Source organism: Argopecten irradians, chromosome 1 (assembly GCF_041381155.1).
Source record: "Argopecten irradians isolate NY chromosome 1, Ai_NY, whole genome shotgun sequence".
NCBI lineage: Eukaryota > Metazoa > Mollusca > Bivalvia > Pectinida > Pectinidae > Argopecten > Argopecten irradians.
The window spans coordinates 17,023,102-17,048,879 of NC_091134.1; the positions used below are offsets into that span (position 1 = coordinate 17,023,102).

Sequence of the window (25,778 nt, forward strand, 5' to 3'; positions counted from 1 at the left end):
TACTTTCGCGTGATTTTGTAACGTAAATAACTTCCGGTTTGGAGCATGTAGGATGCCCAGTTTTCCACCGGTGTAATATCTTCAGTGGTTTAGACTGTCTACAATGGCGTCTGTGCCGAACGGCGTCGATAAACCGCCACCACGGAATAAAAAAGAACCCCATTTCCTCAGCAAAGACGCCATATGGAGACAATTTCAGCAATATGTGGTCGCATTGAGGCCCTGGTCTTTCACGGCTTCATTCACACCAGTGGCACTTGGCAGTACACTGGCTTACAAAACATCAGCCGAGTTTAGTTTGTCGGTGTTTATAGTCACATGTTTGACAGCGTTGTCAGTTCATGCTGCAGGGAACCTTGTTAACACTTATTTCGATTTTGTCAGAGGGATTGACAAAAAAGTCAATAGTGATGATAGAACTCTGGTTGATATGATCCTGACTCCAGATGATGTAGCAAGGTTAGGTGGTGTGTTCTATATATTTGGATGTGTGGGGTTCTTTATATTGACACTGATCTCCCCTGCAAGAATGGAGCACTTAGCACTGATATACTTCGGAGGTCTGTCAAGCAGTTTCCTTTATACAGGAGGACTAGGTCTTAAATATATAGCCCTTGGTGACATCTTGATCATGTTGACATTTGGACCACTGACAGTGATATTCTCCTACTTGTCACAAACAGGATCTCTTTCACTAGTTCCCATGTTATATGCATTTCCACTTGCATTGAACACAGAAGCCATCTTGCACTGTAATAATACACGTGACATGGTATCGGACAAAAAAGCTGGCATTGTAACACTTGCCATTTTACTAGGAAAGACGGGCTCATATCTCTTATATGTTGTATTGGTGTTTGCACCCTATACAATATTTTGTCTGATGGGAATTCATTGTTCAAAGTGGATGTTTCTTCCAGTGCTGACTATATTTATGGCTTTCAGTGAAGACAGGAAGTTTCGTCAAGGGATCTACAATCCCAAAAACACTGCCAAACTGAACTTATTCCTTGGCTTATTGTATATCTTAGGGTGTCTACTATCTGATAGGCTTGCATTTAGAACATTGCTATAATAGTAATTATGATAATAAATTAAGATCTGTTTGCTTGAAAATGCTTCATTTAATTTTGAAAATGGGAGTTGAACAAATTGCCCTAAAACCCTTTTTAGGTCACCTGAGACGAAGTCTCAAGTGACCTATTCTAATCGCCTTTTGTCCATCATCGAACGTTGTCCGTCGTATGGTGATAAACAAATTACTTTTTCGACTTCTTCTCCAAAACTACAGAACCAAATTTGTTGAAATTTTGCAGAAACCTTCCATAGCCAAAGGTCAACCAAAATTGTGAATATTATGGTCCCAGCCCCCCCAGGGGCCTGAGGGGTGGGGCCAAAAGGGGTCAAACAGGCTAAAACTTCAAAAATCTTCTGAAATTCCAGAAATGGCAGAATCAAATACTCTTCATTGATTGAAAGGTCTCAAGGCCCTCTACAAAAATTGTGAATTATATGACCCTGGGGTCTTGGGTTTTCCCCTGGGCAGGGGGTCAAGTTTACTATAGTTTATATAGTGAAAACACATTTTGGAGCATTATTTGTTCATTTATAATAAAAAATTAGTTAAATGTTGTCAGAATTGCATCCGTTATTACAAATTTTGCAGGACTGACTCCCAGGGGCCTTAGGGGCGGGGCCAAAAGGGGTCAAATAGGCTAAAACTTGAAAAATCTCCTTCTGAAATTCTGGAACTGGTAGAATCAAATACTCTTCATTGATGGAGAGGTCTTAAGGTCCTTTACAAATATTGCGAATCATATGACCCTGGGGTTTCATGTTTCCCCCTGGGGAGGGGGTCAAGTTTACTATAGTTTATATAGGAAAAACACATTTATGAATGTAATTTGCTTTTTTTTTTATAGGAAATTAGTCAAACTTGGTTAGAATTTTTAGCCTGAAATAGCATATTATCGTCATATCCATATTGGTCCTGGCCGACCCCCAGGGGCGTTAGGGGCAGGGCCAAAAGGGGTCAATTAGGCTAAAACTTCAAAAATCTTCTTCTGAATTCACAGATTTGATTGGACCAGATACTCTTCATAGATTGGAAGGTCATAAGGCCCTTTACACAAATTGTGAATTTCATGGCTCTGGGATCTCATGATCCCCTGGGGAGGGGGTCAAATTTGCTATAGTTTATATTGGAAAAACACATTTATGAACATTATTTGCTTAGTTTTAATAGCAAATGAGTCAAACTGGGTAGAATTATTAGCCTGAAATAGCATTTTAACACCATATTCATATTGATCCTGGCTGACCCCAGGGAACAGAGGGGTGGGGCCAAATTGGGTCAAAATGGCTAAAATTTCAAAAATCTACTTTTGAATTCACAGGTTTGATGGAACCAAATAATCTTCATAGATTAAAAAGTGAAATTTATAAAATCACTGACACTGACTGACTTCTAGTTTGGATTTGTTGTTTAATGTTGGCAAAGCAAATTGGAATTTTAAGCATAAGGTTTGGTAACATAATACACTAACTATCAAAATGAAAAACAAAAAATAAAAATTCGAATACGAAGGTTCAATTTTAAAGTTTATTCTGATTCGTAAATACTTTTTACAGATTTGAACCAACTTTGCAATGCTCTTTCTGTAGCAGCACTCGGGTGACCGTCAAGGCCTCTTGGGTCTCTTGTTTTAGTTTTGTGACAATCAGTTACACAACATGTTTGTAAACTCGTATGTTTAAAGCTTATTATATTAACATAATTAACAAGGTTTTTTTTGCTATTGTCTTTGCAAATATGTTACAATTATGTGTTAAACTGAAAATGTTTTTGATTCTGTTATCATGAATCTTGACTAAGTCCTTATAGAATGTATGGTGTTCAATAATTACAGATCATTGAAAGCTGTTTGATATAAAAAAAATGTATTTATTTTTAATCTTCAAATGGTTCAAAGAACATATTTTCAATTGATACCAAATCATATTTCTTTTTTGTTTTCAAAATACGAAAAAAGATGTATTTACCTGGTTGTTGTTCGATGGATATTGAATAAATAAATGTAATCAAATAATGTATTCCACAGAAATATTAACGATACAGTTACTGATTAATCTATAAACTTATTTTAAGAATAAACTTATTATTTTTTTTATTATATGATGCACCAGTAAATAAATCAGAAAACTGAAAGTCTAGTTTCATGATGGTTTACTAGGATATGTCTACTGACAGCTAGTAATTATGTAATTGTTGTGCCTTATATTTTCATTTACAGTTTAAAAACAACTCTGAAAAAACTGTCCTATTGCAAGTAATTCATATATTAACATCATGGCACAAGTCAAGTATTCAAATCCCTCCAGATATAGATTGAATATATGAAGTTTTCATATACAGGTTGTAAAATACAAAAGAAAAAATTTTGTTGTCCTGAATCTTCAAAGGTATTGTCTAGTAGTATTATAATAAAATAGACCTTGACCATTTTGATAAAACATGTACTAAGCACAGTAATTAGCACTCATGGCTCTTAAAAATTATAACAAAGAAATATACTTATTATTATTAGAGAACCAAAATATAAGATGTGGACGATAAACCTTTAAAAAAAGCTTTTTCTATACTGATTGTACATTTATCGGCCGCAGTAAACATACATATATACCAGTAAATGAAAATGTCTAAAGAGAGTTATAATGTAAACAAAGTCCTGTTACAGCTGTTTAATATTGTGTCTTAAATAAAAGGTTAATGCATTATGCATGAATTTATATGGAGTTGAATCATTTATTGGGAGTTGATTCCACGTTTTACAAAAACAATAGAAACTTCCATATGTTGAGATGTTAATGTACCTTTATAGATTATGAGTCATTCTTAGAAATGTTCCAAATCCAACATAAAGAAAACTGAAAAAATTACCTCAGTAAATAGATAACTTTGGTTCAGAAACTTAAAGAATGATCATTGTAGATATCAAAAATAATATTGGTAATTCCTGATCAGCTCCCAATTAGTTACTGTGATGACCAAAAGATCACATGTCAAGGTCAAATGTCCATGGTGTTACCATACTGAAATACTGTAATATCACTTTAAAATATATTTATGTAATTAACAACTGTTCATTTTATTTGATACTATGTCAAAGTAATAGTTCATATCAAATTATATTACTTTAATACTCCATAATCACCTGACAAATAATATATCTTAAACTTGTCATTTTGCAATATTTTAGTCCCGGTAACACAATTGACATTTATTGAATCCTGCTGACAAAGGTAACACAACAGACATTTGTCCATGCAGGTGTTACCAGATTGAAATGTTTAGTTTAGTTCTTGATCATCACAATGAAATTCATTAGAGATTAAAAATGGACTAGGTAGACATAATACTATGATATCAAAGAGTTTCAAATATATCTTGTGTTACAAAAGGAGTAAAAAAAGCAGTATTTCTTTGTCCTTGTCTATGGTGTTACCATGTTTTGTCCATTGTGTTACCAAGACTTAATGTTGTGGTACTGTTGCCGATTATATTTGTGATTCATTATTTTGAAATTTATTTTATCTATGGAGATGTATACATCAAATATTATAACAATTAAATGACAAGGTGTCTAAAATTTCTTCTTGTATGACTATTTTATGTCGGGTGTTACCAAAAATTGTCAGTGGTGTTACTATTTTATCACTATTTGGTAACACCAAGGACAGTAACACCACAGACGTTTTCTTCATTTTTTAAAGGTTTTCATTTCTGTTCTTCATCATAGTACAAACTGCAACATCTTAATTTGAAACTAACTATTAGTTTTTTTAAACTACAACAGAGAGTTTTATTGAAAATACATGTCATGGTTCAAAATAATTGGTAACACCATTGCATGGACACTGAAATGTTCATTGATAGCTAAACTCATCATTTGTTTGATTTGATTTAAAAACTTCCCTCCCTTGGATATAAGTCCTCATTTTGCCAAATAAGTATGGAGTAGATGTTTAATTAATACAATTATGGAAAATATTACTTATCCTTCCTAGTGATGCATCATTTGAACCAAAATGGTAACACCACAGACATTTCTTCAAAGGACAGGCAAACTTTTCGTTAAAGATGCTCCACCCCTGACAAATGGTATTTTTCACTATTTAAAACAGGAGCATACGATTAAGTATTTTTCTTCAGTTACTAAAGTTACTTACTTTACACCATTACCACCATTGAAAAGTTTGAGCTTTTAATTTTACTTCAGGTAAAAAATATAAAAAAAACAATTAATTGCATCCCGAAAAAATTCTGTACCACTATATCCTATATTGAATGAAGTACTGAATGTGCATGCACCAAAGGCAAAATAATTTTTTTATATTATTTTTTTTGTGTTAATTAGACTATTATTTACACGATTAAACACCAATTATTGTTCAAATGATGAATATCATTTATGCTCTGTCGGCGGTGGAGCATCTTTAAAAAAAATTATTAAAAAGTTTTTTTTTTTTTTTTTTTTTTTTACAAAACTTTTAAATATTTGATGATTACCTACAAAAAACAAAAAATACTAACTTAACATTTTATCACACTTAGATGACATTTTATTTAAGTATGAATTTGGGTCATTTCTCCTGTGACAAGCCTATTTCCTGTGGTTGACCTATTTTGAATTGAAAAAAAATCAACATACAAATATATATGTAATTCTCATTTTCAGAACAAAGTGCATTAAAATTTACTTTCTTTGCTCCATATAGTCAGTTTTAAGGCTCAAACATAACCTTTCCCTGTTAAAATATTTCTAAAAAGACAATATGTAGAGAAGACAGCAATTTGGAAATTTTCTGAGAATGACTCTTATACAATAACATACCTGTACATACATATTGTATTTTAAGGTGTTTTCAGATACCATGTGGTTCATTTGTGAATTTATAACATTGTAATCGTGTTAAAGTCCTGTTAACAACTATAGTCCTACAAGAAAATGTGGGTCGTTGTGGTTTTGGAGATATATGTCTAGGGAATAAACATGATTATGACCAATAAACATTTGCTAACAAACATGAATAATTTACATTATTCACAACCAGCTTGAGATAACACCTATACTAGAAGTCTATTTTCATCAGATATACAAGTGTACACTTTTATTATAGATTCTGAGGGTTGAAATATCAAAAGCTGGTTTACTTACCTGATGTTCATTTGTTTATAAGAATACCCTTGGTGTCTGGAGTCTCTGTTAGGATACCAGTCATTTTAGTTAATGAGTCTACATGCAGCATGATCTTGCAGCTGCCATTTTGCTTCACAGAGACACTGAAATCCTGCTTTGGGATAACCTTCTCCCTTGTACATCTCAATCAGCTTTAAGGGTATGTGTTATTCAATGATTTCTTAATATTTCATGGATAGAATTTTCACAATTTGAGTAATGTCCCATGAAATTGCGAACCGCAGGGAAATAATTGGCTATATGGAATGTTAATTATTGAACATCAATAGTTACTAAAGTAAACCAGAGATTTATCTCTGAGTAAACATTTAGTAACAATGCTATAATACCCTGCTACTGTACCCCTCATTTCAGGACATTTGTTGGAAAATAGAACCATGAATTTTATATTTGTCATCTCTTTAAACACTAATCATCACTAATACACGAATACTGATTTATCTTAATTTTGCTGAGAGTTATAATTGTTGAAGCAATATAAGTTCTCTGACTGTCCTTGCATGTTATCACATTGACCTTAACTTATTTTAGTAACAGTCATCTTTTAGTTGACTTTTGACCCCAAAATATTAATCCATTCCATGCTGTATTTCCACATAAGATACAATGGTATGAAGTTTCAACAAAATCCATCTGTCCATTTTCATGTTATCGTCGGAGAAACCAACATTTTAGCAACCAATCTATTTTTAGAAACTGACCTTTTTAGCCGACCTCTTGACCTCAAAAATCAATCACATGCTTTGTTAGGCATAAGATACAAGTTGCATAAAGTTTCAACAAAATCCATCAATTTGTTTTCAAGTTATCTTCTAGCAACCAACATATCACATCTGGACAGACGGAAAGATGGATAATGGGGACTTATAATATATATAAGTGTGGCATTTTGTACATATACATACACAAAAACAAGAAATCTAATGAATACAGAATATATTTATTAAATATTGCTGTGAATACAATCAATATATTAGCTGTTCTGATTATTGAGATCAAACCTAACTGGAAATGCATACTATTTCAAATTATCTACAATTCAAATTTCAATACTGTGATGATTTTCAAACTGGAATTTTAGAATACAATTTGAGTTTATAATATTCATAATAAACAAGCAACTAAAGAAAATGATAAACTATATAGTAAAGTTTACCTCCTCCCCTGTTTTTTTTTTTTTTTTTTTTTTTTTAGTAATTATCACAAAGACTTTAACAATTAGAAAAAATAGCAAAATTGACCCCCACGAGGAAGTAATTTATATGAAAATAGTAGCCTAATTGACCCTTTTGGCCCCGGGGGGTCAGTCCCATTATTTGTACAATTTTGAATTCCCACCCTTTAAGGATGCTACCATTGCATTATGATGTTTATCCCATGCTTAGTTTTAGAGAAGAAGTAGTTTATATCGTAATAGCCAAATTGACCCCGGACCAGGTGAGCTAAAAATGATCTTGGGCTACACTATTGGTTATTATTGAATTCTTCCAGGACGGCCAGCACAACACACCATAAAGACCTCCGCAAAGGTCCATTTAAAATTGATAAATATTAACTTTATAATACACTGTTATTTCCAGTATACAGTAATATTAAAGGCTGCAGGGTGTAATTAGGCCAAAAAAATATATGTCTGTCTTTTTACCCCAGAATACAAAAAAACAATTAAAATAAATTTTTTACCCAAGACTAACAAACAAGAGGCCCAGAGGGCCTGTATCGCTCACCTGGTTTTTTGTTAGTAATTATCACAAGAATCTGACAATTAGAAAAATAAGCAAAATTGACTCCCAAAGTTTAATTTTGAATCACAACCATACAATGATGCTATTGATACCATACAAATATGCTATCCAATACATAGGTTCAGAGACAAAGTAATTTATATGAAAATAGTAGCCTAATTGACCTTTTTGACCTCGCATCTATTGCCGTTTAAGGCCCGGGGGTCAGCCCCTATCATTTGTACAATTTCAAATCCCAACCCTATAAGGATGCTACCATTGCATTATAAGTGCTCTTCCATTCTTAGTTGCAGAGAAGAAGTCGTTTATATGGAAATAGCTAAATTGACCCCTTTTGACCCCACCCTTCAGGCATGCTCCTGGGGGGTCAGCCCCATCATTTGCAAAATTTTGAATCCAAACCCTTTAAGGATGTAACCATTGCATTATGAGCGCAATCCCATGTTAAGTTGCAGAGAAAAAGTCATTTATATGGAAATTGACCATTTTTGACCCCGCCCCTCAGGCCCCCGGGGTCAGCCCTATCATTTGCTCAATTTGGAATCCCCAGCCTACAAGGATGCTACCATTGCATTATGGGGTGCATATACCATGCTTAGTTGCAGAGAAGAATTCATTTATATGGAAATAGCCAAATTGACCCCTTTTGACACCCCGCCCCTCAGGCCCCCGGGGGGTCAGCCCTATCATTTGCACAATTTTGAATCCCCACCCTATAAGGATGCTACCATTGCATTTATGGGTGCTATACCATACTTAGTTTCAGAGAAGAAGTCGTTTATATGGAAATAGCCAAATTGGCCCCTTTTGACCCCACCTCTCAGGCCCCCGGGGGGTCAGCCCCATTATTTTGTACAATTTTGAATCCCCACCCTATAAGGATGATATCATTGCATTATGGGTGCTATCCCATGCTTGGTTTCAGAGAAGAAGTCGTTTATATGGAAAAAGCCAAATTGAGCCCTTTTGACCCCGCCCCTCAGCCCCCCCGGGAGTCAGCCCCATCATTTGTACAATTTTGAATCCCCACCCTATAACGAACTACAATTGCATTATGAGTGCTATCTCATGCTTAGTTTCAGAGAAAGAAGTCGTTTAAATGGAAATAAGCCAAATTAAGACCCCATTTGACCCCGCCCCTCAGGCCCCCTGGGGGTCAGGCCCCATCATTTGTACAATTTTGAATCCCCCACCCTATGAGGGATGCTACCATTGCATTATGGGTGCTATCCCATGCTTGGTTTCAGAGAAGAAGTCGTTTATCATGGAAATAGCCAAATTGACCCCTTTTGGCCCCGCCCCTCAGGCCCCGTCCCCTCAGGCCCCCGGGGGGGTCAGCCCCCATCATTTGTACAATTTTCAGTTAGTAGCCCATAAGGATGCTACCAGATCAAATTTTATTGAAATCCGACCAGCGGTTATGGAGAAGAAGTCGATTGTTGACGGACGCCGGACGCCGGACGACAGACGCCGGACGCCGGACGCCGGACGCTGCAGTATCCCATAAGCTCACCTCGGTCCTTTGGACCAGGTGAGCTAAAAACAATTAAAAGTCGGAATAGTCCTGACCTCAGACTCCGGTTCCGGCCATTACTTTAGAGTGAAAGACACTTAAAAAAACAAGAGGCCCATGGGCCTTAACGGTCACCTGACTATTGGCACAATTAATACAACATAGTCGTTTAAAGATTTTAGCCTATTTGACCAATGTGAATGAAGATCAAGGTCATTTTTTTTAAAAGCAAATATGGCAGCCCTTTATCCTAGCATGTCAAAGGCCCAATATCAGGTCTGTTAGGCTTCTTACTTATTCACAAAAAGTTATTTCAAGATTTTAGTCTATTTGACCCCTGTATTCATTTGTACAAACTTGGTAGCTTTCCATCCAAGCATGTCACATGCCCAATATAGTATCCTGTGGCTTTCAGACTTGAGAAGGAGTCGTAAAAAGATTTTAGCCTATTTGACCCCTGTGACCTTGAAGGTCAAAGTCATTTTCATTTAAACAAACTTAGTAGCCCTTCATCTTAGCATGCTGCAGGCCCAATATGAGTATCCTGGGCCTTTCTGTTCTAGAGAAGAAGTTTGTTTAAGAGTTAAGTCTATTTGACACCCTGTGACCTTGAATGAAGGTCAAGGTCATTTATTTGAACAAATTTGGTAGTACTTCATCCCAGCATGGTGCAGGTCCAATATCAGTACCCTTGGCCTACTGGTTCTTGAGAAGAATTGTTTAAAGGATTTTAGCCTATTTGACTCCTGTGACCTTAAATGAAGGTCAAGGTCATTCATTTTAACAAACTTGGTAGCCCTTCATCCCAGCATGGTACAGGCCCAATATCAGTACCCTGGACCTTCTGGTTCTTGAGAAGAAATTGTTTAAAAGATTTTAACCTATTTGACCAATGTGACCTTGAATGAAGGTCAAGGTCAGTTATTTGAACAAACTTGGAAGCCCTTCATCCCAGCATGCTACAGGCCAGATATCAGTACCCTGGGCCTTTGTCTTTTGAATGAAAAGTTTATGGACGGCGTGCGGCGCACGACGACAGACGGTGCATGATGACAAAAAGGCATCCTGACCCTTCGGGTCAGATGACCTAAAAATGGTGTCATCTTTAGAGCTACAATTGGTGCCTATTACTGCAACTGGAGCAAAGTAATTATTATGCAAACCATTATAAAACGTCTGTTTGCATTTTATCGTACTTGTTTGATATCGCTTACCTACTAGGCAATAAAACTGAACCACATAAAATATCAAATTCTCATTGAGGCATTATTTTTTTACATAATACATATGAAGGTCTTTCTGAAGGGAATTTATACGACAAGTCCACAAATTGTGAATTTGACGTCTTGTGAGCGGTACGGTAGATATTAAGAATGGTAGTTATGTTTGTTTTGGACAAAAATAATATGTAAATGCATGTATGTGCATAAAATAATTGGAAACCTACAAAAAATATAGACAAGAGGCCCAATATTGGGCCTTAACGGTCACCTGAGTTAGAATATATAATGAAACAAATAATGAAACAAATTAAAGACATATAAACACTATATGCTGGGCCTTGAAGTTAGTCAGTGATTTATAAATTTGACTTTTTAGACTATGAAGAGTATTTGCTTCCATCAAACCTGTGAACTTAGAAGTATTTTTTGAAATCTTAATCATTTTGACCCTGTTTGGTCCTGCCCCTCTGGTCCCCCAGGGGGCTGGTCCCCCAGGGGGTCATCGAGGACTGATATGGATGTTAAAATGCTATATCTTAGGCTAATAATTCTAATCAAGTTTGACTAATTTCCTATGAAAATTGGGCAAATAATGTTCACAAATATGTTTTTCCTATATAAACTAAAGTAAACTTGACCCCTCCCCAGGGGATAATGTGAGACCCCAAGGTCATATAATTCACAATTTTTATAAAACACCTTAAGACCTTTCCATCTATAATAATTTGATTCTACTATTTCCAGAATTTTAGAAGATTTTTTAAGTTTTAGCCTATTTCATTCTTTTTTGGCCCGGCCCCTCTGCCTCCAGGGGGTCGGCAAGGACCAATATGGATATGATATTAAAATGCTATCTCAGGCTAATAATTCCTACCAAGTTTGACTCGTTTCCAATGAAAATTGAGCAAAAAAGTTCATAAATGTGTTTTCCCTACATAAACTAAAGTAAATTTGACCCCCTTCCCAGGGGAAACGTGAGACCCCTGGGGGTCATATAATCTACAACTTTTATAAAACACACTTTAAGACCTTTTCATCTATTAAGTGTATTTGATTCTACCATTTCCAGAATTTTAGAAGAATATTTTTGAACTTTTAGCCTATTTGACCCCGCCCCTAAGGCCCCTGGGGGTCAGTCATAGAAAATTTGATAATAGGATTAAATGGCCATCTCATACTGATAATTCTGACAACATTTGACTCATTTCCTATTACAAATGACCAAATAATGCTCAAAAATGTGTTTTCCCAATATAAACTATAGTAAACTTAACCCCTTCCCCAAGGGGAAACTAGAGACCCCAGGGTCATATAATTCACAATTTTCATAAAACATTTCAACATTTGACTCATTTCCTATTACAAATGACCAAATAATGCTCAAAATGTGTTTTCCCTATATAAACTATAGTAAACTTAACCCCTTCCCCAAGGGGAAACTTGAGACCCCAGGTTGAGACTTTGTCTTTGGTCACCTAAAAAGTATGCTGGAGTGATTTTCGGAGGCAGTGCTCCACTACGACACAAAGGGACCAATTTGTACCCGGCCGAAAGGTATAGTAGGCTGGGGACATATATTCGTTCTAAATGGTAATTTGCTATTATAATATAGTCTTAAGGAAGCAATGCATGAAATTTAAGAAACAGCAGTAACAATAATTGAAGAATGAATAACGGACAGATGCCAAGCAACAAACAAAATGTTATTTGAATAGCTCACTATCATCAGATGGTGGGTTAAAAAGACAAAAAGAGCAAAAAAGTATGAAAACTTCTTAAACCATGAACAAGCTAAAACTAACTCCCTTGTCCCATATTTAAAATGAAGAATGAGTTTAAATAGAAATAACATTCAAGACAATCATTCACTTCAAACTAATTGTTATTTTATATTTACTCGGGATAAGTATATGAACCACATCTTTATTTAAAATCACAGCATGTCATATTGAAATATCTGTCAACAAGAGGCCCATGGGCCTGAATGGTCACCTGAGTTCAGATACAGAATGAAACAAAGACATGCATATAAACACTATGTATTGGCCCATCAGGCCCTTGAAGTCAGTTAGTGATTTTATAAATTTGACTTTTTAATCTATGACGATGATTTTTGGTTCCATCAAATCTGTGAACTTCAGAAGAAAGATTTTGAAATGTTATCCATTTTGCAACCCTTTTGGGCCTACCCCTCTGGCCCCTGGGGGGTTCGGTCCAGACCAATATGGATATGATGTTAAAATGCCTATCTCAGACTAATAATTCTAACCCCAGATTGACTAAATTTCCTAGATGAAAACTAAGCAAATAATGTTCCTAAATGTGTTTTTTTCCTTATATATACTATAGTAAACTTGGACCCCCTCCCCCCGGGGAAAATCTGACCCTTTCCAGGGTCCTGAAATTCACAAAATTTTTTGTAAAGGGCCCTAAAGAACCACTTCCATCTATCGAAAGTATCTGGTTCTATCCACCATCTGTTGAATTCAAAAAGAAGATTTTTGAAGTTTTACCATTATGAACGCTCTTTGGTGAGCCCCGCCGCCTCAAGCCCTTGGTGATCATCGATGGGACCAAGTTGGTAATGAAATAAAATGGTCACGACATAGTGCATAATAGTATCGTAAATACAGAGTTGACTGATTTATCATATGGATAAATGAGGCAAATACTGCTCCAAAAATGTGCTTTTCCCCTAATAATCTACAGTAAACTTGACCTGCCCTACCCAGGGGGAAAACCCAGAGACTCAAGGTCCAATATAATTCAAAATTTTTCATAAGAACACCCTAAGACCTGCCTTTTTATACCGAGTAATTTGATGTCTAGCCATTTCATTATTTAAGAACAGAATATTCTTAAAGTTTTACCATATTGCTCCCTTTTGGCTCGCTCCTGTGGCCCAGAGGGGTTTGACCTAGGACCATATAAGATATAATATGTATAAATGTTGCTATCTTCAGGCTAATTATTCTCAACAAGTTTGACTATCATTTGCCTATGAAAATTGAGAGCAAAAAATGTTTCTATGAAAGTGTTTTTCTTCCCTTTATAACACTATAGTAAACTTGACCGCCTCCCAGGAGGGTTGAAACAACGAGGACCCCAGGGTCTATATAATTCTACACAATTTCATAAAACACCTTAAGACCATGTCCATCTAAGAATAAGTATTTGGTTCTACCATTTCCAGGTATTTAAGAAGAAAATGTTTGAAGTTTTTGCTAGCCTATTTGACTCGCTTTTGGCCCCCACCCTAAGGCCCTGGCGGATCATGTCAATGGAAAATTTTGTTATTACGGATTCCATGGCCATCACATTTCAGGGATAATTTGATTACAATTGATAAATTTCCATATTAAATGACTAAATACTGCTTCAAAAATGGTTTCCTATGTAAACTATAGTAAACTTGACCCCCTCCCCAGGGGGAAACGTGGGGGGTGGGGACCATATAATTCACAATTTTGATTGGCCTTATGGCTTAGAAGGTTTGTGCAAAATTTTCAAAATTGCATCAACAGTTTTGGAGAAGAAGTCGAAAATGTAAATTGTTTACGGACATACGACGGACGACGGACAACGGACGATGCACAACGCTGACGACAGACAAAAGGCGATTAGAATAGGTCACCTGAGACGAAGTCTCAAGTGATATATATGGTAAAAATGAAGTTCATTTAAGCATTGAAAGTCTTTCAGTAGGCATTCATGGCCAATATGAATGCCGAATGGACAGAGACAAATTCAATGAAGGGTGCTACTGAAAAACGTTCAATGCTTATCTTTACTGAAACTGCTGATCAATACATTCTCTATAGTATACATGACCACATGACAAGTTATAGTGTCAATACAGATATCACAGCCCTCAGTGACCTTTGAACCTTGGTCTTGACATCTCTGTGTTTCCTCCTGACCTCTTCGGTCATCTTTTGTTTCATTTCTTTTGCTGAGGGTCTTTTCAAACATACACTTCAAATGAAGTATGACTGCAGCATCATCATTACAGATATAGAAAGTTTTCTTTGTTGGAGTTTTCTCTGCATAGTCTTTAACAAATCCTAGCAATCAATCTGCTGATGCTGTTGATTGGGGCAGGATGATCTGCAACTGTACCTATAATTATTAAATAAAAAGAAGGATATTTAAATAATACAATGAGGCAAGAATATGAGACAAGAATATTAGTAATTGTGTAATTGCAATTGGTGAAAATAATGAACACTATATATGATCTAATTGTCTCATAGCTGTTTTTGTGGGGTTTCACAAGCAATATACTAAGCTAAAGAGGAGGATATTGTCAGGTCTAACTAAAGGTGTCAAAATTTTGAAATAGTTTTATCTTCAAAAGGATAACACTGACATCCTTTAGAAAGGCCCTATGACCCACTAAGTTAACTTATGGCAACAGCATATCCACTCATCTTAACCCTGACATTAAAATTTGTGACCATGCAAATGACACCAATGTGTTCAGCTTTCCTTAAACTACTCAAAGCTCCCACATAAATATTTCGTCCTGTTAGGGGACCATGAGCATGAAGTTGAACTTCATCTCTCTAATGCTGGTGATGGATTCTATAAATTGATGTCAAAAAGAACAAATAATTTATTTTGGAAGGAGGTTTTCTTGATGCTTTCAGAGGTTAAAAAAGTATTTCCTCCCGATGACATGTATATATTAGCAGAACCTTTAGTCATCAACTATCTATTTACAAAACAAGAATTCCACGGAAGTGGATGTGTCGCCTGCACAGCATCACAAAAAATAGTTATTTACAGTTGAAAATATTGTTAATAATTTAGGTGAAGTAATCAAGTTCCATATCTCTTGCAAATATTGATGGATTTTGAAAAGTATCGAACCCATCTAAGATCTCATTGATAAAAAGCAATATACCAAATTTGGTTGAAATCGGACAATAAATACTAAAGTTTTCAAGCGGAAGCCATGTTTCGACTATTTTAAGGTCCCGTAACTCTTGCAAATATTGGCAGATTTTGACCAGTATCGAACCCATCTAAGATCTCATTAATATAAAGCAACATACCAAATTTACCAAATTTGGTTGAAATCGGACAATAAAATATTTAAGTTATCGAGCGGAAACCATGGATTTTTCTGTTTTGATGATTTTAAAGTCCCGTAACTCTTGAAAATATTGACGGATTTTGACCATTATTGAACTCATCCAAGATCTCATTGATATAAAACAATTTATGAAATTTGGTTGAAATTGGACGATAAATATTTAAGTTATCGAGCGGAAACCATGGATTTTTCTGTTTTGACGATTTTAAAGTCCCGTAACTCTTGCAAATATTGACGGATTTTGACCATTATCGAACTCATCTGAGATCTCATTGATATAAAGCTATATACCAAATTTGGTTGAAATCGGACAATAAATACTTCAGTTATCACACGGAAACCGTTTCCCGGACGCCGACGCCACCGACATAGTGATACCTAAGTGTCGCCCTTGCGTTGCAGGCGACAAAATAAAAAACCAATTTACTGGAAAGACTGGTATGAGAGAGGAATTATAACAGTTCAAGATATGATTGACAAAAATGGAGACATTTTTTCTTATCCAAACTTTTGCCAATTATATCATTTTCAACTTGACCTTTCACTTTATTTGAAGGATTAAAGAAGGTATTACTAGAATCTTTTCCAAGTTTGAAGGAGAAGTCCAAAATCATGGATCCCCCAAATTTTCCATATTTCTTAGAAATCATAGTCTCAGATGAACTTGGAAAAAGAATAATATACAAAACTTTAACTCAATCATATGGATTATCAATTAATAACTCTTACAAGGTGAAATGGGCATGTGATTTAGGGCTGGATGATGATGACGAGTTCTGGTGGACAAAAACCCACAGGATTATTTTTAAACAAACACAGGATACCAGGATTTTTGTATTCAAGTTAAGGTGGCTGCAATATCGTCTGGTCCATAGAATTTTACCAACTAATATTTTTCTATTCAGAATTAAGGTAGTGGATTCTCCGCTATGTACATTCTGTAGTGATGAAAATGAAACATATATACATTTGTTTTACGAATGTTCAAGGATAACAAAACTTCGTAATGAGTTTGAGAAATGGTTACTTGAGAAAAACCACTTTCAATGTTAGTTTATCACCATTATCAATACTGCTTGGTCTACATAACAATATGTTTAATATAATGTTATTACTTTTCAATCAATATGTATATCGCTGTAGAATTAAGAAAATTTATGTATGTTTTTGAAGTACTTAAATTACATATATGTAAGTATTATGAGGCGGCAACGGTTATGTATAAATCTAAAAATGAATATACAAAATTCCTTATAAGATGGGGGAGGATGGCATGCCTTGTTTGAAAAAGAAAACATTGAAATTAAGTTGTCTCTTTGACAATTCACATATTGTAGATAGATAAAATGTTGGTCTTGTAGGGTTTGTGTAAATGTGTATGTCCAATTGTTACTTGTTGCATATATACAAAATTGTAATGTAAGACATATTATTGGTATTGTGATGAATTGTATTCCTTGTTCTGTGTAATAACATGTTCATGAAAATCAATAAAAAATTTGAATGAGAAAATATTTCTAGGGGTCATCCTAAAAAAATTCAAACTCCTATTGCATATCTACATAATATCAACTATTATAATGTGTTGTTTCAATACAATAGGCCTACTGGTTTTTCAAAGAAATCACTGGAAACTAATTTTGAATGTTCTAATACCGGTAGCCAAATAAAAAAAATAAGATGAATTAAATATCGTGACTTGATTCTCTGATATATGCATGTAATTTGATAAAAGCCTGAATTGTCTAATAACTGTTAAAGCATTTGTAAAATACAAAGCAAATTGATAGAATCAATCCAACATAAGGATTATACTAATGGATTATACTAAATGTCCAAAACTATTAAGTTAGCATAATGTTTGTGAACACTTACCCGTTCCAAGTATTGGTAAGGCTATGGATGTTACTTCTAGACGTTTCCTATCAACCAATGAGAAAACATTGTTGTAAGATTTCTCCAGGTTTGTCCAGTATGTAGCCTGTTCAGCAAAAGCGACAGCATCCCATTCAGGTGCAACCACATGAAGTACATATTTAAACTGTGATCTGCCTGCTAAAGTGTCTACTACTTCTGTCAGTTTAGGTTTTCTACGGGAAAGTGTTATCTCAAATCGCTCATTTTCCACATAATCATTTCCAGCAACACGAGCGATTTCCCTGGCAATCCTTCCAGTACTGTCACACTGGATGTTCTCAGGACTTACAATGGCATCAGCGTTAATATCCACAATATTTCCAAAGACAACATGAACAGTTAAATTATTTCCAATCTCAAAAGTCTGGCCACTGCGTGTGGGAAGTTGTCGGCTCCTTGATGGATATTCTGCAGGATTTCCCTGGTTGCCAAGTGATTCGTCTCCATCTTGTCTGCAGACTTTCCTTGAGGAGACTTTTCTTGATTTTTGGCCTCTAACAGGTACAGTCTGTTGTTTTGGTAAGGCGACTTGAGCTTTGGTTACCTGCAAAAAAATTAAACATGCACTCTATTTCTTTGACAAATAGAAACCCAAAAGAAATCTCATTCATGATCATTAACAGGAAAGAAGTCTTATGGTTTTTTTTTTTAATTTAATTACCCTGTTACCTTTTAGTGTACATGAATGACTTTTATGTTTATAATTACATGTATACAGTACATTAATCATGAGTTATTCAATCCCAAATTCGAAACTTGATTCTTGGAGAGGTTGCTAAGAACAACTCCATGAAATGTTTTCCGAAGCCGTAGTTTCTTATAGGGTAAGTCCAAGTTAAAAATGCGGGAAAATTATTTTTATGTTGACTGACAAGGCAAAAAAAAATTATATAAAAAAAATTATATTTATTTAAAAATATACAAAAATAATATAAAACAACTGCTTTGTGACCTGCATAGTCCAGAAACATAATGCATTAGCAATAAAGCAATATTGATATTTTACTATGTTTTGATATTAATTCATGACTTCATTATTTAAACAGATGTCACTACTGTACGTCAATACCATGAAAAAAGCTATGAAATACACATGAAAATGCTATGAAATTTCATAAATACCATGAATCTGGCCATGAATTTTTTTTTTTTTTTTCATGTGTATACTCCTGAATTGTTTTAAATGCCATGAAAAAATCAATATCATGGCCATGAATTAATTGAATATCCCATGACTATTGACAGTGGTTCTATTAATAATCAATGAAATTCAATCATTGAAAGAAATCTGTCTAAGTTAATGGCCATGAATTTCTGTAATGATCACTTTTTCATGTGACATTCATGGCCATTGAGTTGTCAGTGATGACAAGGAATTTTAGATTTGATGAAAAGGTAGTATTTCAAGGCCATTGATTTAATAATGATGGCCATGAATTAATAGGAAAGCTAAAGTGGAAAGTATTCCATGGCCATGGTTTTTTTAGGTTGATAATGAAAATAAAATAACAGATGATTCATTGGCCATGAAAATATACAATTATGAAAATTAACCTTAATTAAAAATTAGCTCATTAAGATACTCACTAGTAATTTCATATTATTGCCTTAATTAAGATGAGTTTTTGTTTGTCAAAAGTCAATAATTAAAGTCAAATGACTCCCTTTTTTCTAAAACTTGAGACATATGACCTTCTGTTTTCTATTATTAGAGTCATGTGACTTCTATATCTTAATACTTGAGTCACATGACTTGAATATTCCCGCCTAAACAGAGGAAATCCAAAATGGCTGCTGTGTCTGTTGTAGTCCGCTAAACCTGCCTATATTATTAGGCTTTTTTTTTTTTTTTTTTTTTTTTGCCTAATATATGGGTTGAAAATTCATGGCCATGAATTATGTTCGTTTTAAGGGGAATGTCATGGCCATGATGCAAGAATATTTATGATTCATTGGATAATCATGGGTATGAAAAACCCCATGAAATTATTCCTAGGTTTCATGGCCATGAAATTGAATGATGACATTATTCAATTTCATGGTCAGAAAATTTACCTTTGACATTTAATGGCCACGATATTCATGTTTTCTTTAGTTCAAACATCAATGGCCTATTTGAATTACTGATACTTTTTAGCGGGTGTTTTAATGGCAAAGCAAGTTTTCATGGAATTTTCATGCTTTTATTTTCCGTTTGGTGTATATGTTAATGGGCAAAAATTAAGTGTCCTGGCCTGGCAGTGTGTGTCGAGACTACTCCTTAACAAGTAACGGGGAAATACTTTCATAATTTTATATACCAATTGAAGTGAAATTAGTTCATTATCACAAATTAAAAAGGTGTTCAAGACAATGGTTTGGTAGATGCATTTCTTGTGTTGAACTAACATATGGTCAAACTCACAACAATTTCCTATTTAGGATTGTTTTGAAAATTAACTAGGTTATGTTGTGCACCATACATTGCTTTATGTGTGAGAATTCATTTTCCCCAGGAATTAAGTTTTTTGTATCTATAGGATGTTTTTTTTTAACTTAACTGAACGCACCAATGTCACGAAAGTGAATATATGTGGATCCGTTTTTATGTATAATTAAACTGTATGAATCAGCTGTTAAGAACAAATCCACACATATTCACTCTCATGACAATTGTAATGCAATCTTTATTTAGTCACTGATCCTGTTTAGAAAGATATTATGTCATTTTCAATTATTACAAGTTTGAGTTTAGGCTCACCTGTAAATTTAAACATAGAGTAAAAGCTGTCTACAAACATCACACAAGGGACCAAAGCAGTAGTATAATTGTACTTTTATGAGTCTCAGGATGTTCTTAATTACACTTTGCACAAAAGTGGTCTTACTTATGTAGAAGGTCTTTAAATTTAAGGTAAGCCGATATAAGGTTGATTTTACTGAACTTAATTCTGCATGATGAACAGGATATTTGTTCAAAATTTCCTTTGAAATAACATCTTCCCAGGTTTAGGAACCAGTCTATGGCGGTCGGTCACGCCCTCAGTATTTCAGGCAACTCCAGAATTAAGGTGACCAGACCCATCCTCTGGCCATTTTAGTTTCACATACTGCTCAGCCGTAGTTGTTTCATTACAATTGCAGCACTACCTGAATGTTCTGAATGCCTTGTGAGTTGATTTGGATCTGTGACCACACAATGAGGATATGGAAACCTTTAAAGTTTGTGATGAAAAAATGGATTATGGTGAATATGATTGGGGATGTTTATTTGTCGACAGCAATTACCTTATATACTTTGAAAGTATTTTGGGCATATAGTAATCCTCAAAATTGATGAAGAAGCTTTTTTTCTGTTGATTTCTAAGGACAGACGCAAACGCTTGGAATTTTCCCAGCGGCACCCCAGTTTCAGTTTTGTGTTATCGAAAAAATCAATACATAATATAAATGAAGCTCCAGTGTTAACTAAGAGTTTAAATCTTGATATTGGCATCACAATGTAGGTTTAACTATTTGTAACAGGAGATTAGTATTGTTCCTTGATTATTAGATTCAATACAACAATTTTTCCGGATCTCCAGTAGTAAAATGGGACATTTAAACAGAATTAGTTTAAAGATTGCTTGTACAGAAAAGTTTAGTTGTAGCCAAGTTGAACGGTGTTTTTTTTTTTGAGTTATAGCCTGAAATAGAAAGGAAACTTTAATAATATGGTATTTTTTAATAAGTTTCCAGGGTAACAGAAAAAGTATTGAAAATGGAAGGTTCCCCCATTAGAAAAAGGCACAACTAGAGCACTAGCCTAACATGTACAGAAAGTTTCGTGTAGCCAAGTTGAACGGTTTTCGAGTTATAGCCCGGAATAGAAAGGAAACTTTAATAATATGGTATTTTTGAATAAGTTTCCATGGTAACAGAAAAAGTATCGAAAAATGAAAGGTTTCCCATTAGCAAAAGGCACAACGTATCCACACAAAACACGCGGGGGAGCAAACACAGCACTGGCAAACAACATGTACAGAAAGTTTCGTTAGCCAAGTTTTTTTTGAATGGTTTTTCCGATTATAGCCCGGAAATAGAAAGGAAACTTTAATAATATGGTATTTTTTAATAAATTTCCATGGGTAACAGAAAAAGTATTGAAAATGGAAGGTTCCCATTAGAAAAAGGCACAACTAGAGCACTAGCCTAACATGTACAGAAAGTTTCGTGTAGCCAAATTGAACAGTTTTCGAGTTATAGCCCGGAATAGAAAGGAAACTTTGATAATATGGTATTTTTGAATAAGTTTCCATGGTAACAAAACAAGAGGCCCAGAGGGCCTGTATCGCTCACCTGGTTTTTTGTTAGTAATTATCACAAGACTCTGACAATTAGAAAAAATAAGCAAAATTGACTCCCCAAAGTTTAATTTTGAATCACAACCATACAATGATGCTATTGATACCATACAAATATGCTATCCAATACAATCAGGTTCAGAGACAAAGTAATTTATATGAAAATAGTAGCCTAATTGACCTTTTGACCTCGCATCTATTGCCGTCTAAGGCCCCGGGGGTCAGCCCTATCATTTGTACAATTTCAAATCCCAACCCTATAAGGATGTTACCATTGCATTATAAGTGCTCTTCCATTCTTAGTTGCAGAGAAGAAGTCGTTTTATATGGAAATAGCTAAATTGACCCCTTTTGACCCCACCCTTCAGGCCCCCGGGGGGTCAGCCCCATCATTTGCAAAATTTTGAATTCAAAACCCTATGAGGATGTAACCATTGCATTATGAGCGTAAATCCCTTTTTTTTGTTAAGTTGCAGAGAAAAAGTTATTTATATGGAAAGTTGACCACTTTTGACCCCCCCTCAGGCCCCCGGGGGGGTCAGCCCTATCATTTGCACAATTTTGAATTCCCACACTATTAAGGATACTACCATTGTTTTATGGGTGCTGTAACGTGCTTAGTTTCAGAGAAGAAGTCGTTTATATGGGAAAATAGCCAAATTTGGGCCCCCTTTTTGACCCCGCCCCTCTCAGGCCCCCTGGGGGTCAGCCCCATCATTTGTTACAATTTTGAACATAACCCACCTATAAGGATGCTACACCATTGCATTATTGGGTGCTAAACTTTCCCCATGCATTGTTTTTCAGAGAAGAAAGTCGTTTATATGGAAATAGCCAAATTTAACCTTTTGACCCCGCCCCTCAGGCCCCCCGGGAGTCAGCCACATCATTTGTACAATTTTTAATACCCAACCTATAAAGATACTACCATTGCATTATGAGTGCTATCTCATGCTTAGTTTCAGAGAAGAAGTCGTTTATATGGAAATAGCCAAATTGACCCCATTTGACCCCGCCCCTCAGGCCCCGGGGGTCTGCCCCATCATTTGTACAATTTTGAATCCCCACCCTATAAGGATGCTACCATTGCATTATGGGTGCTATCCCATGCTTGGTTTCAGAGAAGAAGTCGTTTATATGGAAATAGCCAAATTGACCCCTTTTGACCCCGCCCTCAGGCCCCCGGGGGGTCAGCCACATCATTTGTACAATTTCAAATCCCAACCCTATAAGGATGTTACCATTGCATTATAAGTGCTCTTCCATTCTTAGTTGCAGAGAAGAAGTCGTTTATATGGAAATAGCTAAATTGACCCCTTTTGACCCCACCCTTTAGGCCCCCGGGGGGTCAGCCCCATCATTTGCAAAATTTTGAATTCAAACCCTATAAGGATGTAACCATTGCATTATGAGCGTAATCCCATGTTAAGTTGCAGAGAAAAAGTTATTTATATGGAAATTGACCACTTTTGACCCCGCCCCTCAGGCCCCCGGGGGGTCAGCCCTATCATTTGCACAATTTTGAATTCCCACACTATAAGGATACTACCATTGTATTATGGGTGCTATAACGTGCTTAGTTTCAGAGAAGAAGTCGTTTATATGGAAATAGCCAAATTGGCCCCTTTTGACCCCGCCCCTCAGGCCCCCTGGGGGTCAGCCCCATCATTTGTACAATTTTGAATCCCCATCCTATAAGGATGCTACCATTGCATTATGGGTGCTATCCCATGCTTGTTTTCAGAGAAGAAGTCGTTTTATATGGAAATAGCCAAATTTAACCCTTTTGACCCCGCCCCTCAGGCCCCCCGGGGGTCAGCCACATCATTTGTACATTTTTTAATACCCAACCTTTAAAGATACTACCATTGCATTATGAGTGCTATCTCATGCTTAGTTTCAGAGAAGAAGTCGTTTATATGGAAATAGCCAAATTGACCCCATTTGACCCCGCCCCTCAGGCCCCCGGGGGTCTGCCCCATCATTTGTACAATTTTGAATCCCCACCCTATAAGGATGCTACCATTGCATTATGGGTGCTATCCCATGCTTGGTTTCAGAGAAGAAGTCGTTTATATGGAAATAGCCAAATTGACCCCTTTTGACCCCGCCCCTCAGGCCCCCGGGGGGTCAGCCACATCATTTGTACAATTTTTAATCCCTACCCTATAACGATACTACCATTGCATTATGAGTGCTATCTCATGCTTAGTTTCAGAGAAGAAGTCGTTTATATGGAAATAGCCAAATTGACCCCATTTGACCCCGCCCCTCAGGCCCCCGGGGGGTCAGCCCCATCATTTGTACAATTTTGAATCCCCACCCTATAAGGATGCTACCATTGCATTATGGGTGCTATCCCATGCTTGGTTTCAGAGAAGAAGTCGTTTATATGGAAATAGCCAAATGGACCCCATTTGACCCCGCCCCTCAGGCCCCCGGGGGGTCAGCCCCATCATTTGTACAATTTTGAATCCCCACCCTATAAGGATGCTACCATTGCATTATGGGTGCTATCCCATGCTTGGTTTCAGAGAAGAAGTCGTTTATATTGAAATAGCCAAATGGACCCCATTTGACCCCGCCCCTCAGGCCCCCGGGGGGTCAGCCCCATCATTTGTACAATTTTGAATCCCCACCCTATAAGGATGCTACCATTGCATTATGGGTGCTATCCCATGCTTGGTTTCAGAGAAGAAGTCGTTTATATGGAAATAGCCAAATTGACCCCTTTTGGCCCCGCCCCTCAGGCCCCTGGGGGGTCAGCCCCATCATTTGTACAATTTTCAGTTAGTAGCCCATAAGGATGCTACCAGTCAAATTTTGTTGAAATCCAACCAGCGGTTATGGAGAAGAAGTCGATTGTTGACGGACGGACGGACGGACGGACGACGGACGACGGACGACGGACGACGGACGACGGACGACGGACGCCGGACGCCACGGTATGGCATAAGCTCACCTTGGTCCTTCGGACCAGGTGAGCTAAAAAAAGCATCGAAAATGAAAGGTTCCCATTAGCAAAAGGCACAACTAGAGCACTAGCCTAACATGTACAGAAAGTTTCGTGTAGCCAAGTTGAACGGTTTTCGAGTTATAGCCCGGAATAGAAAGGAAACTTTAATAATATGGTATTTTTTAATAAGTTTCCATGGTAACAGAAAAAGTATTGAAAATGGAAGGTTCCCATTAGAAAAAGGCACAACTAGAGCACTAGCCTAACATGTACAGAAAGTTTCGTGTAGCCAAGTTGAACGGTTTTCGAGTTATAGCCCGGAATAGAAAGGAAACTTTAATAATATGGTATTTTTTAATAAGTTTCCATGGTAACAGAAAAAGTATTGAAAATGGAAGGTTCCCATTAGAAAAAGGCACAACTAGAGCACTAGCCTAACATGTACAGAAAGTTTCGTGTAGCCAAGTTGAACGGTTTTCGAGTTATAGCCCGGAATAGAAAGGAAACTTTAATAATATGGTATTTTTTAATAAGTTTCCATGGTAACAGAAAAAGTATTGAAAATGGAAGGTTCCCATTAGAAAAAGGCACAACTAGAGCACTAGCCTAACATGTACAGAAAGTTTCGTGTAGCCAAGTTGAACGGTTTTCGAGTTATAGCCCGGAATAGAAAGGAAACTTTAATAATATGGTATTTTTGAATAAGTTTCCATGGTAACAGAAAAAGTATCGAAAATGAAAGGT

The 25,778-nt window shown here is 36.0% G+C and overlaps 2 protein-coding genes across 3 annotated transcripts in view; one reads left to right on the forward strand and one right to left on the reverse strand.

Annotated features, from left to right (window-relative positions):
- The window catches only part of LOC138319164 (uncharacterized), a 169,700-nt gene that overhangs the window by 80,894 nt on the left and 63,028 nt on the right, over positions 1–25,778 (reverse strand). For both annotated transcript variants that reach the window (XM_069262118.1, XM_069262110.1), the window contains exon 9: positions 17,715–18,300. In XM_069262118.1, coding sequence (XP_069118219.1) covers positions 17,715–18,300 — 586 coding nt within the window. The remainder of the gene's footprint in view (positions 1–17,714; positions 18,301–25,778) is intronic.
- LOC138319192 (ubiA prenyltransferase domain-containing protein 1 homolog) lies at positions 32–2,125 on the forward strand. The gene has a single exon (XM_069262170.1). The coding sequence runs from the start codon at positions 104–106 to the stop codon at positions 1,073–1,075; it is 972 nt and encodes a 323-aa protein (XP_069118271.1). The 5' UTR covers positions 32–103; the 3' UTR covers positions 1,076–2,125.

Bases quoted from the DNA above. Each gene is read 5' to 3' on its own strand.
- LOC138319192 (XM_069262170.1), top strand. From the start codon at position 104: ATGGCGTCTGTGCCGAACGGCGTCGATAAACCGCCACCACGGAATAAA.